General features: G+C 29.2%; 3 protein-coding genes and 1 long non-coding RNA gene across 10 annotated transcripts; 2 read left to right on the forward strand and 2 right to left on the reverse strand.

Moving 5' to 3' along the window:
- Nucleotides 1-385: 385 nt before the first annotated feature.
- LOC123259918 lies at nt 386-2,675 on the reverse strand. Of its 3 annotated transcripts, none has more exons than XR_006508346.1 (6): nt 2,366-2,675; nt 2,225-2,278; nt 2,008-2,109; nt 1,415-1,819; nt 1,087-1,331; nt 386-706 (listed from the first exon to the last, which is right to left on the reverse strand). It is a non-coding gene; the product is annotated as an uncharacterized LOC123259918 (long non-coding RNA). The 3 variants fall into 3 exon arrangements; XR_006508345.1 differs by lacking the exon at nt 2,008-2,109 and having other exon boundaries at nt 1,415-1,464; nt 1,584-1,819; nt 2,366-2,673; XR_006508344.1 differs by lacking the exon at nt 2,008-2,109 and having other exon boundaries at nt 2,366-2,673.
- Nucleotides 2,676-6,274: 3,599 nt separating this feature from the next.
- On the forward strand, nt 6,275-10,471 carry LOC123275076 (tubulin-specific chaperone D). Its single transcript, XM_044742981.1, has 3 exons — nt 6,275-6,876; nt 7,156-9,996; nt 10,075-10,471. The coding sequence occupies exons 1-3, from the start codon at nt 6,535-6,537 to the stop codon at nt 10,357-10,359; spliced, it is 3,468 nt and encodes a 1,155-aa protein (XP_044598916.1). The 5' UTR covers nt 6,275-6,534; the 3' UTR covers nt 10,360-10,471.
- LOC123275077 (alpha-(1,3)-fucosyltransferase B) lies at nt 10,402-14,676 on the reverse strand. 5 transcript variants are annotated; one of them, XM_044742983.1, is made up of 7 exons: nt 14,600-14,676; nt 14,212-14,332; nt 13,913-13,958; nt 12,114-12,232; nt 11,476-11,695; nt 11,023-11,390; nt 10,402-10,953 (listed from the first exon to the last, which is right to left on the reverse strand). In XM_044742983.1, the coding sequence occupies exons 2-7, from the start codon at nt 14,284-14,286 to the stop codon at nt 10,480-10,482; spliced, it is 1,302 nt and encodes a 433-aa protein (XP_044598918.1). In that variant the 5' UTR covers nt 14,287-14,332; nt 14,600-14,676; the 3' UTR covers nt 10,402-10,479. The 5 variants fall into 5 exon arrangements, with proteins under 5 accessions (XP_044598918.1, XP_044598921.1, XP_044598920.1 ...); XM_044742986.1 differs by lacking the exon at nt 14,600-14,676 and adding an exon at nt 14,414-14,496; XM_044742985.1 differs by lacking the exon at nt 14,600-14,676 and adding an exon at nt 14,400-14,495.
- A 4-nt stretch (nt 14,677-14,680) lies between these two features.
- LOC123275078 (ER membrane protein complex subunit 2-like) lies at nt 14,681-17,243 on the forward strand. Its single transcript, XM_044742988.1, has 6 exons — nt 14,681-14,850; nt 15,497-15,610; nt 15,761-15,911; nt 15,985-16,128; nt 16,558-16,810; nt 16,891-17,243. The coding sequence occupies exons 1-6, from the start codon at nt 14,817-14,819 to the stop codon at nt 17,065-17,067; spliced, it is 873 nt and encodes a 290-aa protein (XP_044598923.1). The 5' UTR covers nt 14,681-14,816; the 3' UTR covers nt 17,068-17,243.
- The last annotated feature ends 277 nt before the right edge of the window (nt 17,244-17,520 follow it).

Here is a 17,520-nt window from a genome sequence, read left to right on the forward strand (position 1 = left end):
GAACAAGTTGACACCAACCGAGTTACTTTCCAAGAGTTGCCGCCAAGTTGGTGACAAGTTGCGGCAGTAGATTGACAGAAAGTTGCGGCCAACTTGGCTATCAGGGTAACTTGCCAGTAAGCATTGACGGGCAAGGCTTGACGATAACTTTCCTTTAAATTGGAGATAACTCTTACCAATATGGCGGACTGCGAATTTTTCCCTTAGAGTCGATAACTGATTACTAACAATAGATACTTGAACGACTAGCAATTAAATTTAAATGCTTAAATAGGTGGCGCTGTACGATAATGCTTAAATTACGAATAAAAATCGGGAAAAATTTATAAAAAGAAAAAAAAATACAAATAGCTTTCATATCAAATGAAAATTTATTAAATAAAACTATTATTATTATTATATATTATTGCCAAATTTTCATTTTCCTATTAAATAAATAAATAAAATTATGCAATCTCATCTGCACTATCAGCCTTTTCCTTTGTACTTTTATTAGTATTTTCTTCATCTGAGCTCTCGTCTATTGGAATCCAAGTACTATTTAAAATAGAAACACTTGTTCTTCTTTTCTTGGCTGCTGGTCCTTCAGATTGTTTCTTATTTTTGCAGCGTTGATAAATGCGGGAATTCCCAGCCTTCAATGCTTCTTGTATAGTATTCTTTACATCAGTCTCAGTGCTGTTGGGATACATTTCCAATAAAGCTTCTGCAAAAAAAGAATATTAACAATGAAAAGTCTAATATAATTTACATGATATTGACAAACTAATCAATGACAAAAAATAACGGAAAAATACTGAGAGCGGTCAATTAATAGTGAAAGAAAACGAATCACAGCTCTATGATGGTCACAGAAATAAAAAATTCTACAGCTTGATGAAGGTAAATTGGTTAAATGAAGTAGCAGGATACGTATTGGGTTTAGAAAGGTCATATGAAGCATTACATGTCAAATTATCGAAATTTATTATCAAAACTCAAAATCAAAGGGCTTAGACTTAAAATGAGAAAAAAGAAAAAAAGAATTGGATAAAAATTAAAGTTCTTAACCATAAAATGACCCACTTATAATCAATGCATACTTACTACATAAATCATAAGTAAGGCGCCTGGAATGCAGCGGAAACTTTTCATCACCCTCAGTTCGATGCCCAATCCAGTTCGAAATCACATGGAGAACAAATGTTTGTAAGAAATTTTCAGCAAATAAAAACCAACCGAGAAAACAAATTATGAACAACATAGGTAATTAAGAAAGTAAAATAAATAAGCTTATGCAGAGAAGGGGAATCCAGCAAACAGGTTTATGTTATGAATGCAATCATCTGCAACTGAATATTCAAAATACAATACGAAGATTAATCTGACATGCAGTTTTTGAAAGAGAGTTTGTAAATGTTTATTTATAACGTACACTCAAAGAAGATATACATTCTGTCCTCCATAGGTACTCTGTTAAAGTTTCTAGAAAGAAAAGTTGTTATATGTTAAATGTATTCTGTAACTTGTATTCTTTGTAATTTCATGACAAAATAATGTCAAAACTGTATTTCTGACGGTTACGTCTCATACATTTTTAGTACCTATACTTGTACATTTATAATTACACATTCTTACAACGAGCTGTCGTGCTCGAGTTGAAATTCTTATAATGGTAGACAAATGCATCATATAACCCAATTGATCGCTCAAAATCAGAGACTAAATAAGGCTTAGCTTTAAATTGATGCAGTGTTGATCCTATCTTGAAACTTACAAAATAGCGTTTTTTTTTTTAATTTAATTTTTAATTAAAATCTTTGGTCATGATCATATATTTCTGTAAATAACAAAAAAAATTTTTAAAATCATGATTATTTATAATGGTTTTTAATAAAATATTTTCGAATTCGTTGAAGAAAATGGAATAAGTAATGTAAGAAATTACTTTCTTTGTTAAAAAGACATTGTAGGGGTAATGCTTTTATGAATATAAAAGGTTTGAAATTGAATCATAAATTTAAGTACCTGCCACTGACATTACATATCTACCTGGCAGTCAGCCCCTGTCTACCTGCCCATATAGGTAACGTATACATGAACACAGTGCTTATAATTTATGTAGGTAAACTTTAAATATAAAAATTAATGAATAGTTCAATTTCATAATAACCTTTGTATTTTTTTTTTGGACATAATTATATACCAAACTTGATGTATGTTTAAATAATACTGTGAAACTAACCTTCATTTTGATTTTGTTATTAAGTCACTTCCTAACACAAATGCTTGTTCAATACTGTAAATAAAAATTAAATTATTAAATTTATCAAAGTTAACAAACGTTTATTTTAGATTGATATAGTCTATATTATTTTATACAAACCTTTGTAACTAACAATGTCCAACTAATAAACCTCAATGGTAGTGAATGAGAGATGCAACCATAATTTATCATCACTTAATTTGCGTATATTCTAACCTAATTTTTGGTGAAATTACTTATATACAACTTACTAGAAAATTTTTACCTAACAATTGTTGTGGTTAAGTTGATCGCAATTTTCTATTTAAAGTTGATGACAATTTAACCGTAACATTTTGAAGGGAAAGACTTTCCTATAACTTTCCTTCAAAATGCGGCCGTACATTTCCGATAACTTGTAGTAAGATAATATATAAGAAGGTATTCCAATCCTGCAATGCATGATGGGAAATGTGTCAAGCGGTCGCGCCACCACGAGTGTGTCAGACACACTAACCGGCAACTAAAGTATTTTCATGCTAACTCTCGCAATAATAATAAATTTTATTTAATAAATAATCATTGCATAAAAAAATTATTTTCACCCTCTAACAATAATAATAAATAATAATAATTAAATAAAAACCTTTAAATAGCTTTTTTTATTGCATCCGTAAATTCTCAGGTTAAACTGGTTTTTCCTAAACGCAGCTTATCATTTATGTTTCACATCATTATATTAAGCTATATTGTGGCGCCTACACTTTTTGATAACTTTTCATTTACCAAGCCCGGGTTCGAAACTCGGCGATTCTAATTTTTTTTTTTTTTTTTTTTTTTTTTTTTACAATTATTCTATAGTTTTATTATAATTTTTATTATTCCAATAGATTCTCAGGTCTTATACTGAATGTATTATCCCTGATAAAAAAAAAGTATTGAAAAGTATTGGTTTTCTAGTCAATCCAATACTTCTCAATACTTTTTTTTATTCAGGGATTATTATTTATTAATTATTAGTAAAAATAATTAGATTAGAGCTCGTCTAATAACAGGTAAGTAATTAGTATGTATACAGTCATTTTAATTTATTGAAACAAGTACTTTTTTTTAAGTTTATTATGTAAAATATATGAAATTATTATTGATCAAATCAACAAATTCAACGTATTACAATAGAAAATATGATGGACAGTATATATAGATAAAATATATTTATTCCAAGGACTAATATATGTATAAAATATTGTTACCCAACAAGTAACTTTTAAAAATTGAAAGCCTCAATTTTATTAAGAAAGAAGAATAAATAATGTAGTATAATTAACTTATTTACGGACGGTTTTTGTTGACGTGCGCATATATGCGCTCTTAGAGCTGAAGACTACAACATTGGGATTATCAGGTTGCACTGTAATGTCTTTTGCGAGAACATGGAGTCGCAATAAGATAAATTTTCCGAGTATTTTGTCGCGAATACCATGACATTTTGGGAAGACTAATGATTGATCGGCAGTTTCCAGGACACTCTTCATTACTTTTTCATGCACAGATTGCAAATGGAGAAGAGATTTTCTGTAAGTAGCAAAAACTTCTTCCGCAGTCTTCAAAAGTGTATATACTGCCTCTGTCGGATGTTTCAAGTTTCCTCGATTTATTGTATCCGTCCAAGCCGTACTCGCGTTAGGCAAAGGAACTGAAGAGATTATTGCTGCCTCACAATCATTACAACCGTTCGCACAAGCAAACACTGCCCAACTACAAAGGTAATAAAGCCCATAGTTTTGTATTTCGGATAATTTTTTTTTTTTTTTTTTTTTGGAATCTTACGCGTCAGCCTTCTGGCCTAGACACGTGGGATTTTTACGTCCCTTCCTACTATTTATTGTCCTTGATGTGTCTAAATACACATCTTTACCTCCTTTCCGCGGCTGTGGCCGACTTACAATCTGTACCCGCATTTCCCTGTGCCCCGCCCCTTAGTACAGTGACCAAGGAAACCACAGAAACCTGGCCAGGGTACAGTCGGCAAGGGAGCAAGCCTTGGAAATCGCAGAAAAATTGCGACTGCCAGGGCTCGAACCTACGCCTGAGCGACTGTTGTACTGGCAGTTTAAGACTTAAACCGCTCGGCCACGCAGTCGCTCTGTATTTCAGATAATTCACAATTTACCGGAATTTCAAGGAAATTTTGTGAATTATCATTAGTAGTTTGAAGTTGAGTTTTTTTTTGCTTGAGAAATTCAATGTAGTACGGCTCATCATCGTCTTCATATGATGCAGACGCAGGGACACGTAAATACTGAGCCACTGCAATCAAGCGCATTCGGTAGCGTAATTGGCGAGGTTTAGGGTGAATATCACCACCAGCTCGAACCTGAGAAAATAAATTTTCTACAGAACTAGAAGTCAGATGCCCCGTAAGAAGGTACTCCAATTTTTTTGTCAGAACTAGACAATCTATCTTCTCGTAATTTTAACGCAGTAGTAGTAGCCAGAATGATGCCCCGTTGTATCGGTTTCCATCTATTATCAGAGCTAACTTGTAGTTCTCTGATAATCTCAATAAAGCTCTGCAGAAACTCTACTCGTTCTAACGATGCGCCATCAGTTCCAAGTGAGTTACTTTTGTGCCGACAAACCATGAACTCATACCACTGACTACATAATAAAATAAACCACCCAGTGGTCATAGCTGTTTACGGAAGAAGACCAGTTTGCGCCGCTAGAATTAATGCATGTCCCATTTCATAGCTAAAAATTTTTCTAGCCAGTCCAACGTGCATTTTATCGAACTGTGATGGGCCTAAAATAGCAGTGGTGAGACCTTTTACTAGAACAGGCCCACCAAGTGATTGGTACTCTACAAGCTGTCGAACGTGGGTAATATTAACCTCTGAAGATGTTAAATTATTTGCTACAACCGTAGCCGCACTTAAAGTGAATGTGGACTTTAATAGTTGTGACCAAATTCGTTTTAGTACGTGTGGAACATCAGAGGTCCAATGGAGACGTTCATTAGGGTTACACGGATGCTGACTAAAAGAAGAGACCAAATAACGGCTGGAAGTAATACTATTTAATGTCCACATACCAACGTTGGTTGATCCTTCATCCGTAAAAATAGATTTCACGATGATTCCCTGCTGGTACAGTTTTTCAACGATTTGTTTGACATAATTCCTCAAGACCTCCGAAGTAACAGATTTTCCAGTTAATGCATAACCAATTAATTGTTTCCAATGACTTTTCAACCCCCGAGCAACGAACGCAATCGCGTGAGAAGCCATTGAGTCAGCTTCAGTTGAATTTCTGGCTAATTCCGGTGTCACTAATCCAATAAATTTTCCAAGAGCGCGATCATACTCAACAGCAGGGTGAATTGACATCTCATCTAATGCCAATACGCAATAATGAGCAGTTTGATCTTGTTCTTGTTTAATTTTTACCCCTAATAGCCATTCAATAATATTTTCAAAAGTTCCAGGGGCGAAATTTAAGCCAGATAGTCGACTGTATAAAGTAGAGAAAGCAGGTAAGGGAAACCCTTCAATGTCCCTTAAATTTTTGTAGGCTTTAGTACCCATTAACAAGCGAATCCGAAGTCCTGTCTTTATAGTTTCTTCGGACCAATGTTTTGAATTTGTAGCAGCGTTATTTTTTAAAAGTAACAGCTGATCTGGATTCAGAAACTTCTTCAAGTTATCATCAAATCTTGATAATTTTTCATTTACCAGGAAAAACCGGTTTAACCGGAGAATTTACGGATGCAATAAAAAAAGCTATTTAAAGGTTTTTATTTAATTATTATTATTTATTATTATTATTGTTAGAGGGTGAAAATAATTTTTTTATACAATGATTGTTTATTAAATAAAATTTATTATTATTGCGAGAGTTAGCATGAAAATACTTTAGTTGCCGGTTAGTGTGTCTGACACACTCGTGGTGGCGCGACCGCTTGACACATTTCCCATCATGCATTGCAGGATTGAAATACCTTCTTATATATTATCTTAGAGAAAAGTTGAATGTGAGCTTGTAAATTGACAGTTTTCGTAATAAGCCAGCTAATTAACCGGCTAAGGGAGTAGTTACATGGCAAACATACGATAAAGAAGTGGTAATTTTCCATCAAAATATTTGCAGTTTCGGATTATGCGTGCGCCATGTTCAGTTGATATTCTGAGTCTTGTTTACAACAAAAATTTTAATATTTAAATTCTTAGAAAAAAATAATAAGTTGAATGATTTAAATATTAATATCAATTTAATCGTACAAATAATTCAATTGTAACTAATTCAACACCATGACGATAAATGAAAATTCTGATACCGAAATAACTGGATGTGGTTTTAATTCTTTCAAAGAAAGTAGAGAAATAAATAATTTAATAAACCAACTTAGAATTTCAGATTTACCTCACAGCATAATAGAGAAAAATGTTGAAAAATTTAAGTTTATCGTCTCTCAATATCAAGACCAACCTCATCTACTTGATCCATTTTTGGAAGATATTATTGGACAAATTTTGGCTATCGTTTCAGACGTATCAGCTTCAGATGACATGAAAAATAATGCTTTTAAATACTTATTTCTTTTAATGAGTGTGAAGACGTATAAAAGACTCGTTACTTATCTTCCTCATGAGGTAAAAATAAAAAAAAAATAAAAACAAATATAAAGATTGCGACCCACTGAGAAAAATAATTTCCAGTTACAAGCAAATATGTACTTGAAGTAGCAATGGGAATTTTTTTTCAAGAAAGTAATATTTAATGAAAATAAAGCAACAGATATCAATAGATATACATTTTATTCAAAGAAATATTTACTTTCTAAATCTTATGAATAATTTTTCTTAAATCTGTAATTTTTTTCTCTTATTGTGGTTCAAACTTCTCTTACAATTTTTTACATTATGTTTCAGGTAATAGATCTCTTGCCAGTTTTAAGAATGTTAGAAAAGCAAGATCCTACTGATTTATCTACTTGGGAAACGAGATATGTTCTTCTTATATGGCTTTCAATAATTTCTAAAATTCCTTTCCCATTATCTCGATTGGAGACTTCGAGTACAGTGGATCCATCACAAACTATTCTCGTGAGAATTTTGGAGTTATGTAAACGTTATTGCCTGGTTAAAGATTCATGTTTAGTCGCAGCAGTGTTTCTAGTATCCAGTTTTCTCACTCGATCCGATGTCAAAAAACTGTATTTAGAAGAAATGATAATGTGGTGTTTAAAATGTTTAAAAAATGACCCTTTAAGTTATGGACCTTTGGCAGTTTTAGCATCAATATTAAAACATAATTCTCGAGATGATTTAAAGCCTTATTGTCAAATCTTATTTGATAATGTTATAGAACTAAATTTTTTAAAAAGTCCGAACAGTTTAATAGGTAAATACGCAATTAAAATTATACAACGTGTAGGACTTGTGTTGTTAAAACCGAAAGTCGCGACTTGGAAGTATCAAAAATCTGGGCAAAAAATAAATCTATTATCAGATATCCAGAAGTATCTTATAATCGAAAATATTGATGTGAATAATAGCGTGACAATTGACAATGATGATCAAGATGTACCAACAGTTCTCGAAGAAATAATTGAACATTTAATTCAAGGTCTTAGAAATAAATCTATTGACATTAGATGGTTAGCCGCAAAAGGCATTGGCAAAATAACGTCACGATTACCAGTTGATTTAGCTGATGAAGTTGTTGGTTTTGTTCTAAATTTGTTTTCTGACCGAGAATTGGACTCAGCCTGGCATGGAGGATGTCTTGCTCTAGCTGAATTAGGAAGAAGAGGGCTTTTATTGCCACATCGATTGAGTGAAGTCATTCCAGTAATTGTTAAAGCATTACTATTTGATGAACCCAGAGTAAATGGCTCTTTAGGGTCAGCGATTCGTGACGCAGCTTGCTATGTCTGTTGGTCTTTTGCCCGTGCCTTTGAGCCACATATAATTCAACCTTATGTTCAAAAAATATCTGCCACTTTATTAATGGTCGCTTGTTTCGATAGAGAAATAAATTGTCGGCGTGCTGCTTCTGCAGCTTTTCAAGAAAATGTTGGCCGACAAGGTAATTTTCCCCATGGAATAGATATTGTAACAGTTGCTGATTACTTCGAAGTCGGTACAAGAAACCAAGCTTATCTTAAAGTCAGCGTTCATATTTGCCAGTATGAAGAGTATACCATTCCAATGATAGACCATTTAGCTCAACGCAAAATTAATCATTGGGACACAACAATAAGAGAAATAGCTGCCAAAGCGCTGTACAATTTAACACCTCTCAATCCGAAATACATGATAAAAACTGTATTACCCATTTTAAATGACTCGTTGGATTCCATTGATTTAAACGTAAGACATGGATCTGTTTTGGCAATTGCTGAAATTATTGAGGCTCTATATTTACATTTTAATCAAGATATTGCTAGTATTATAAGTATAACAGAGTTAGAGAAATATAAAAAAATTATTGGTTTATTTAAAACTCGAGGGCAATTTAAAGGTTTAGGTGGTGAATTAATGAAACAAGCATGTTGTATTTTTATTAGAAAAAGTTCTCTAGTGCATTTTCCAATCCATTCATCGTCTATTGTTGATGAATGGCAAGATTTTCTTGAAGATTGCTTAAATCACGAAGTGTCTATTGTTAAGCTAAAAGCTGCTGAAGCACATACAAACTTTTTTACCGAATATTATGAAGATAATTATGAAAATAAGGAAAAACGACATACAGTTGTTGAACGTTATCTCTATAATTTAAAATCAAATCATGAAAATCAAAGAATTGGATTTGCACAAGCGATTAGATATTTTCCTACATTTATACTACTTGAAAAATTAGAAGATATTTTAACAGCACTTATTGATTGTTCACATTTTACGAAAGAAACTTTTCAATGGGCTGAAAGTAGAAAAAATTCATTACAATCAATAACAATGATAATTAAAAATTTACATGTTGAAAATGATAAGTTTCAGAGTTTTATTTCAAAACTTTATGAATGTTATTTACTTGCGATGAAAGAATACACTGTCGACAGTCGAGGTGATATAGGAGCATGGGTACGTGAAGCTGCTATGGTTGGTCTTTATGAATTAACAACTTCAATTTCTCAATCAAAACTCACTACATTTCTCAGCGAATCGTTGATGACTCAAATAATCGGTGAAATAGCTCAACAGGCTATAGAACGTATTGACAGGATTCGAATTCAAGCAGGAAAAATTTTTTATGCTCTCTTATATCATGATCTAGAAATACCCCATATTCCACATCATGATGAATTGAAAAAAATTTTTCCTCAAAATGAATGTAAAGATAATATGAATTTAATGACTGAACTTGATACATTTCCTCGCTTCATTAAAATGTTAAATTATCAACCATACATAGAAAATATTTTGCGTGGTATTATATTTAGTGTTGGAGGGTTAAGTGAATCTTTAGTGAAACATTCAAGTACTTCATTGTTTTCTTACCTAAATGAAATTGATGAAGTACGGCTTCAACAATTATTTAGTGAAATGTTAAATATTTTTGATAAAAGTCATGGGAACGAACGGATGATAAAATCCATGTTAACATTTTTAGACCGACTTCTCAGTTCTGGATGCATTCAAAGTATTTTAGATGATACTCAAAGTGAACTACCAAAACGTATGTTGACGTTAGTTAAGAGAGAAAAACAATTCATGACTAATACTAAATTAATTATGAGTACGATCAGTGTGTTTTGTCAACTATTACAGGTATAATCATAAATTTATTTAATCTCGTAAATAAATAAAAACTTTAATTATAAACAATTTTTTTTTTTTTCAATTTAGGCTAAAGGATCAGTTGGGAAACAAGCTTTTGTTCAATTAAGTATTTTACTTTGCAACAAGTTTCAAGTAATCCGAAAAACAACAGCTCTTCGTTTATATGAGGCATTGACTTTATATGGAGAAGATATGGATATAAAAGAAGATAATTTGAGCGAAATATTATCCGGGTTAAATGAAACAGACTGGGGTAAATCACCAGATACTTTGAAACCTATTAGAAATAACTTTTGTAAATTGGCAGATGTAAATCCACCAATTAAAATGAAGGAAAATAATGATAGTTAATCTATATAATTTGAAAATTTACTGCATGATGTTCTGTTAATTTTTTACTTATTAATACCAGTTACCATAAATTTTTAATGCAAGCAGAATAAAAGACTTGTTGATTAATAAATGAGTCTTTTAATTACACTTATTATTTTGAAACATTTTCAATTTTTCTTTGTTAAACTTATCAATTTCAATTGTTTTATTGTGGGTCACTGACTGATATAAAAGTTTGGCAGCACAAGATTCGATTTCCCACATGTCTGTCCATTGATTTTTTTTTCCATTCTTGTACAGATTTTTTGGCTTGGAACAATTATAATGTTTTTTTGTTACTTTATGATGGGAATTTTGAGATATCGAGTTTCTACAAATAAGACATTCAAATTCTTTGACATAGTAATCAAATATATTAAAAAGATCATTCGGTCTTTTTTGTAAAATATCAAGTAAACGATTATTAGTGATGCTATCTTTTAAAAGTTTATGCTTTAGAAAACTATTATATTTTACATCATCATTTATAAGCTCTTTTAAATACTCTGTAAGTTTCTTGGGATCTTCAAAATCATTTATAGATATTGCTGAATTATTATTTGGTAGCCAATCCTATGGTAAATCAAATCAATTAGTTATCTATAAAATTATTGGGGTTTCGAAAGATTGTCAAAATAATACCTTGAACGATGGTGAACCATAATATATTGGTACCGATCCGACAATCAAAGGTCTCCATAACTTTTCTGTGATATAATCTTCACAAACAGCATTTTCAATTGCCAAAGTAAATTTATATTGTCCAACGAATTTCCGAAATTCATCACTATCGAGATGATTGAGATAATTTTCTTTTAATTGTTTTGGTAAATGTTTATTATTGATACAAGTTCCATATGAGTCTATTGAAATTAGTTTCATTAATTGAGAAACATACAAATCACGGCCATTCATTGTATCACAATTGGATTGAATAAATAATACTGGTGCTAGTTTTTTTTGTTTTATCAATCGTGACTTTTCCATCGTAGATAAAAAATATTTATTTCCTTTAAATAAAGAAAAAAAAACCTTTTTCATTATTATTATTATTTTAAGCGAAGAAAAACTTTTAATTAATTACTTGATAAGTACCTGTTAACTCGTCTTCATTAGGTAAATCAACTAAATTGATAGGTAGATCACTAAATCTACTAAATGTTGATGAGTAATTAAATAATTGAATTGCTTCTTTATGAACTAATATTAAATTGTTTCGAGGAGATTCTTCATGAAGTAAGCCCCAAATTACATTAACTTGTCTTGGAAGAGGTAAATCATTTAATTTTATGTTACTACCATAAAATAAAATAGCCTAGTTATAAAAATAAAGATTGTGACTTTGCATTGCTATTGATAATATAATAATAATAGAAAAATTGTTAGAAATTAAAATTTTTTGGAATTACATTCCAATGATGGATGTAAGTGCAACCAAATATTATTAGAAAAACTAATTTTCTCGAATTTTATAATACTTAATATTGTAATAATAATTTGGTTTAAATTTATATAATATGAAAAAAGCCACTCTACGCCAATTCAGACAGTAAAAAATTTTGATTCTTGATTTCATTAAATTTGTGATATTTTTTATTATCTTTTAAAAAAATATCAAATTTCAAAGAAATCGATCCTTCAATCATGAATTTTTTTATAATTCTATTATAATTCTCTACCGTAACTCAGATCCACCAGGATTGTAATAATTATGATTTTAATGATAATCATACCTTAAGCTGAGAATCAGTTATTACTGAACGATTATTGGTGAAATAACATTTCCCATTTCCACATTTCCTAAATTCTTCATCAGAGCCAAAAGGTGTCCACCATAGAATAATTGGTACATCTGTCAATCAAATAAACCATACAACTAGGGCTGTACAATTTAGTCGATTAAGTCCGCTATAAAAGTTAGCTAAGTTAATTAGCTAACTAACGGATCAGCTTAGCTAATTTAACTAATTAACTAAATTAGCTTCGCTAATTAGCTAATGGCTAACCGGCTAAAAGACTAATTTTCTTTTTTGCTATTTTATGGATTCTTATTCACGGGCAAGCTTAAAAAATAATATTAATGTTTTTTATGATAAAAAAAAAAAAAAAACGGTAGTGATGTCTATTATATAATATCTAGTATGCGCGATGTTCCATCCCCAATTTTAAAAATCATATTTTTTTATTTTACTGAATGTTTGACATTTTTTGTATGTATCAGAAGATACCTGTGAATTGTTAGCCCTTAATCTCCATAAGTTTTAAAAATATGAATTTTTGAAAATTTCAAGAAAATAGTGGTATATCAAGTTCGAAAATTCATAACTCGTAATCAATCCATAATAGTCTTAAATTTATGAAGTCATTTTTTTTGTCTTGAAACATTTAAGAAAAGTTTTATAAAAAAAAGTATGAAAAAAGTGAATTTTTGTAATTTTTTTTACAATTTTAAACTAAAATTTTGCGTTTTTTTGAAGAATTTTTGAAGAAACATTTTTGATTTTTTTTTTTTTTTGAAAAAACATGTTTTACTAGGCTACAAAACAAATTTTTTAAGCTATTATTTAAGATGAGATTCTATCTTTGATTTTTTAAACCATTTTTTCTTATTTTTTTCAAAAATTCGTTTTTTCTGATCAATTTATAAATTAAATCAATTTAATATTTTGAATAAATTTCAACTTAAAAATTATAATCAACACAAAAAAAACACACATAGTTAGCTAATTAACTTAGCTAACTTTTTTAACCAGCTTAAGCGGCTAAATTGTACAGCCCAGCTACATAAAACCTTTTTGATTTTAGATAAAATAAAGCTTAAATCAAAATATGGTAAGTATATATAAAGTTTCAATTTATGTAGGCATAGTGAAGTAAATTTTAATTCAGCCAAGTACTATTAGTGAAAAATATAGTAGTCCCTAATTCAAACCTAACAGATTTGAATTCGTTTAAGCTATATTGATATGTTTTACAAATTTATCTATTGATATAAATTAAAGAAGTATTTCCGAAAAATAAAGCCTTGAAGAATCGAATCAGGAGGAAAGCATTATAGAAATATCAAAGAGTAAAATAATTTGATTTTTGAATGACCCTTTTAAATTATTTACAAATACATTAAAATTTTACAAGAAATCTTTCATGGAGAACGGCTTGTATCAAAATCAACTTTCAGGGCCAATTTTTGTGATTTTGGGACGTAATTTTATCAGGAATTCTTTATTATCCTTAAACAAAAATCTTTTTAAGTTTAAACCAGCGAAGTGGACGGGTACTTCTAGTCCATGATTAAAAAAACGAATTAAATAAAAATTGGAAATAACGAAATTTAAATTTTTTGAATACTTCTGAATATTTTCATTACTTATGAATTAATTTTATCAAGGAGAATTTACGTTGTCAATTGTTTTAAATTCTTTTCTCTTATCAGAGATAGTTTATGAAATTGATTTAAATTTTACTTTATCTTAAATTTTATCATTCTGATAAAAAAAATTGTTATTTAGTACTTTTAAAGTAATATATTTACCTGAGGAGGTGGTTACTTTTTTATCTTGAAATGAAGTAAAGTTGATCTAGTAATTTCAAATTAAATCTTATAATATTGATAAGAGCAGATGACAGCCAATTTGTTTAAATTAAAAAAAAAAACAAAAATTGTTTCATAAATAGTTTTAAAAACTATTCTTTACAAGTAATTAAATTAGCTAAATTATAATTAAAAAATTATCGGGTCATCTGATCTTAGTAACGTGAGTATTTTTGTTAAGTAATTTAATTGGTTTGTAAACACTAAAAAAGTTATTTGATCAATTATACGATATTTACCTGAAATAATATAATTATAAAAAACAAAAATAAAGTCAATAGAAAAAAACCCGAGAATTTTGTTTTTTTTATCATTTTGTTTTCTAACTCATTCGATGTGTCAATGTACGGAACGTAAATTCTAAAAAATATTTAAAATATCTAAATACTTGAAACATAATTCGTAGAGAACAGAGGCCTCTATTTACCATTTTACCATTACCATAGTAAATGTATTTTCAAATCATCAAATCATCATGTTAAAGAACATATGACTAACTACTGCGAAAGCATTAAATAGTCTACTTAAAATTTTTTTTTAAAGTAATCAGAATACATTTACTACAGCTTAAAACAAAATAAGAATAAAAAAAAAGCTGAATATTTAGTTAATAAACGGGCTAAATACCTGGTTAAATAACTATAATGCCTACTTTTCAAACGCAGCTGCACAAAAAATTAGTTTCAAGCGACCGAAACGCCACGTGCTGACGTTTTAAAAAAGTGCCCAGTGTAAGGTCGACCTCATTAATGTTATAAAGTCATAAGAACATTTATATTAATTGATATATTGTTGGTTCATGTGGTTTTAACTGTTAATTAAATAATTGATTATCTCCACAACAATGCCTGAAAACTGTAATAATTTAAAATGGACAGGTATTTATTAAACTGTCTAGAAATTTTTAATTGTATCATTGTATAAAAAACAATGGAAATGTACTTTATAATTAATCATTAATAATTCTAATCAATATAATCACGGATCTATGTAGTTTTTGCAAATGTTACTTAAACTGTTTTGGTATATTTTCACCGCACTAAATAAAATATTACTATAATATACATATATAGACAAAAATACCAAGATGTCACATATCCAATGATGACTAATGACTAATTTGAGTTTTAACTATGTCAACAAATGCATATTGATATACAGCTGAATATATATATGATTGAAAACGTTCGTGTTGTCAAATTTGATAATCAATTAATATATAAATTAATCAATGAATATAAAATTAAATCAATACCTAATGATGATTTCCTTATGTTTTATATTAGACACCTTCAAAATATTTGGAGCAACTAAATCATGATAATATTATAAAATATTTATATACTTCAAAATTTTTACTTCAATCTTGAATGAATTTTATTTCGCAGATTATTGCTTTTTTACTCTTGTTGGTTGTTTGTGAAAAAACTTAAACAATACAGAATTATCACTGTACATGTTTTTAGTTATGTACTTTTCTCTTTTATTAGTCTTCTATAAAAACCGAATTTATGTAATTAACAGAAGCACGAGACTTACTAAGAATGTGGAGAGAAAACTCGGAACGAAAAAGTCGGGAAATTGTAGACATTTGGGATTCCTTACTGTTAGATAAAATGGAAAAACTTGGAAATGAAAGTAAGTAATGATAACATTATAACCGAAAATTTTATTTGTGTAATCATTTATAATAGCCTAGCATCTCTTATTTTGTAATTTAAAAATGTATTCAATAATTTTCAATTGAATATACATATTTATATAAAACTTTTTTTAATATTCTATTAGAATACCTAATATTGGAGCAAGTTTGCGTGGCTGCGTTGGATTGCCACAGATTACCTTTAGCCGAATATACTAGTAAAATATTAATGAAAGAATTTCCTGGTAGTTTAAGAGTACACAAATATCATGCCATGCATTTGGAAGCTCTGGAATTGTAAATCAATTATTAAAAATTATTTGTTCAAAATTATCCATATAAAAATATACTTACGTTTTAAATTTTTTAGATATGATGAAGCATTAGAGGTTTTGGAATCAATAATAAAAAGAGATGAAACTAATGCAGCACCAAGAAAACGCAAAGTAGCTATTTTCAAAGCTCGTGGTAAAACGGCTGAAGCCATTAAAGAGCTCACAGAATACCTGAAAGTGTTAGTATATTTTTCATATAAATAATCATTACTACTAATAACATCGTTCTCTGTATAAAAACTAAAACTAAATTTATTCTTTTGCTTTCGACATCTTTGTTTTCTTTATGACGGGTTTCTAGAAAAAATTATGACATCTGATAAATGCATCATAATTTCGTGATTAAATTATCACTTTTGGGCTGAAAATTATTTATGAGAACATGCACAATAGAATGTATGCATATTTTCGGAATTACAGGTTCCTTCAAAAAAATATCCTTCACAAAGTAATTTATAGTAATTAAAATACAACAGATGAATATTCGTAAATCAATCATTAAAAAATTCACATCCCCATTTTATTCTAGCTTTATTTAGACAATTACTCGATAAATTGTTTGCAATTATTACTTCAATTACTTTATAAATAAGATTTATTTTTGATAGGTTTATGAGTGATCAAGAAGCTTGGTATGAACTCTGTGATTTGTATTTAAAAGAACAAGAATATGCTAAAGCTGCATTTTGTATGGAAGAGTTGATTCTTCACAATCCACATAACCACCTTATTTACCAAAGATATGCAGAAATAAAATATTCACAAGGTGGTTTTGAAAATATTGAAACAGCCAAAGTATACTTTAGTCAAGCAGCCAAATTGAACCCCAATAACATGAGGGCTCTCTATGGCTTGTTATTAGTAAGTTTTCTTTTTTAATAACCCATTCAAGTTTAAACTTTTTTTTTTTTTTTTTTTTTTTAAACAATTTTTTATTCTAGTCTGCTAACTACATCGCAACATCTTCAAAGTGCCCTTTATCAAAGAAAAAAGAAGCAATCAAACTAAGTGAGTGGACAGCAAGTCAAATTGAGAAACAGTACAAAACTAAAGTTTTCGATAATAGTAGTATTGAAAATTTGGAAAGTTTGATAGGAAAATTGCACTTAGATGCATAAATTATATATTTATACATAGATAATTAAAATCACTTTTAATTCAATTTATTGCTTTTTTAGAGCAATCCTTGATTAATTATAGTAACTTTATTTCTACTATTGTTTCTTAAGAATAATTAGTACTCAATGCATTTATAGATTGGTTTAACAAAACAAAAATAAATTTTTTTTTACTTTAAAAAATCTACAAATTAACGCATCATAATGCTCATTCAATGTTCAATCGAGTATTAATTTTATTAATTTATTGATTAAAATGCAAAAATAAAGAAAATTTTTTATCACCACCACGTAATACGCAAAAAGAAAACTAAAAAATTTCATTTAAATATGTATGTCTTAAGCATTCATTTTATAATGAAAATAGTTAAACAAACAAAAAACTTTTGGTAAAAAAAAGTTTTTATCAAAAAAAATATTCTATTTAAATATAATATTTTTGAGCCGTTAATT

This window comes from Cotesia glomerata, linkage group LG1 (genome assembly GCF_020080835.1).
Source record: "Cotesia glomerata isolate CgM1 linkage group LG1, MPM_Cglom_v2.3, whole genome shotgun sequence".
Taxonomy (NCBI): Eukaryota; Metazoa; Arthropoda; class Insecta; order Hymenoptera; family Braconidae; genus Cotesia; species Cotesia glomerata.

Coding starts and splice junctions, on each gene's coding strand:
- LOC123275076 (XM_044742981.1), top strand. CDS start 6,535: ATGACGATAAATGAAAATTCTGATACCGAAATAACTGGATGTGGTTTT. Junction 6,877..7,155: donor TTACTTATCTTCCTCATGAG/GTAAAAATAAAA, acceptor ATTATGTTTCAG/GTAATAGATCTCTTGCCAGT. Junction 9,997..10,074: donor TGTTTTGTCAACTATTACAG/GTATAATCATAA, acceptor TTTTCAATTTAG/GCTAAAGGATCAGTTGGGAA.
- LOC123275077 (XM_044742983.1), bottom strand. CDS start 14,286: ATGATAAAAAAAACAAAATTCTCGGGTTTTTTTCTATTGACTTTATTT. Junction 12,233..13,912: donor AAAAGTAACCACCTCCTCAG/GTAAATATATTA, acceptor TTTGATTGACAG/ATGTACCAATTATTCTATGG. Junction 11,391..11,475: donor TAATGAAGACGAGTTAACAG/GTACTTATCAAG, acceptor CTTTATTTAAAG/GAAATAAATATTTTTTATCT.
- LOC123275078 (XM_044742988.1), top strand. CDS start 14,817: ATGCCTGAAAACTGTAATAATTTAAAATGGACAG. Junction 15,611..15,760: donor GGAAAAACTTGGAAATGAAA/GTAAGTAATGAT, acceptor ATATTCTATTAG/AATACCTAATATTGGAGCAA. Junction 15,912..15,984: donor CATTTGGAAGCTCTGGAATT/GTAAATCAATTA, acceptor TAAATTTTTTAG/ATATGATGAAGCATTAGAGG.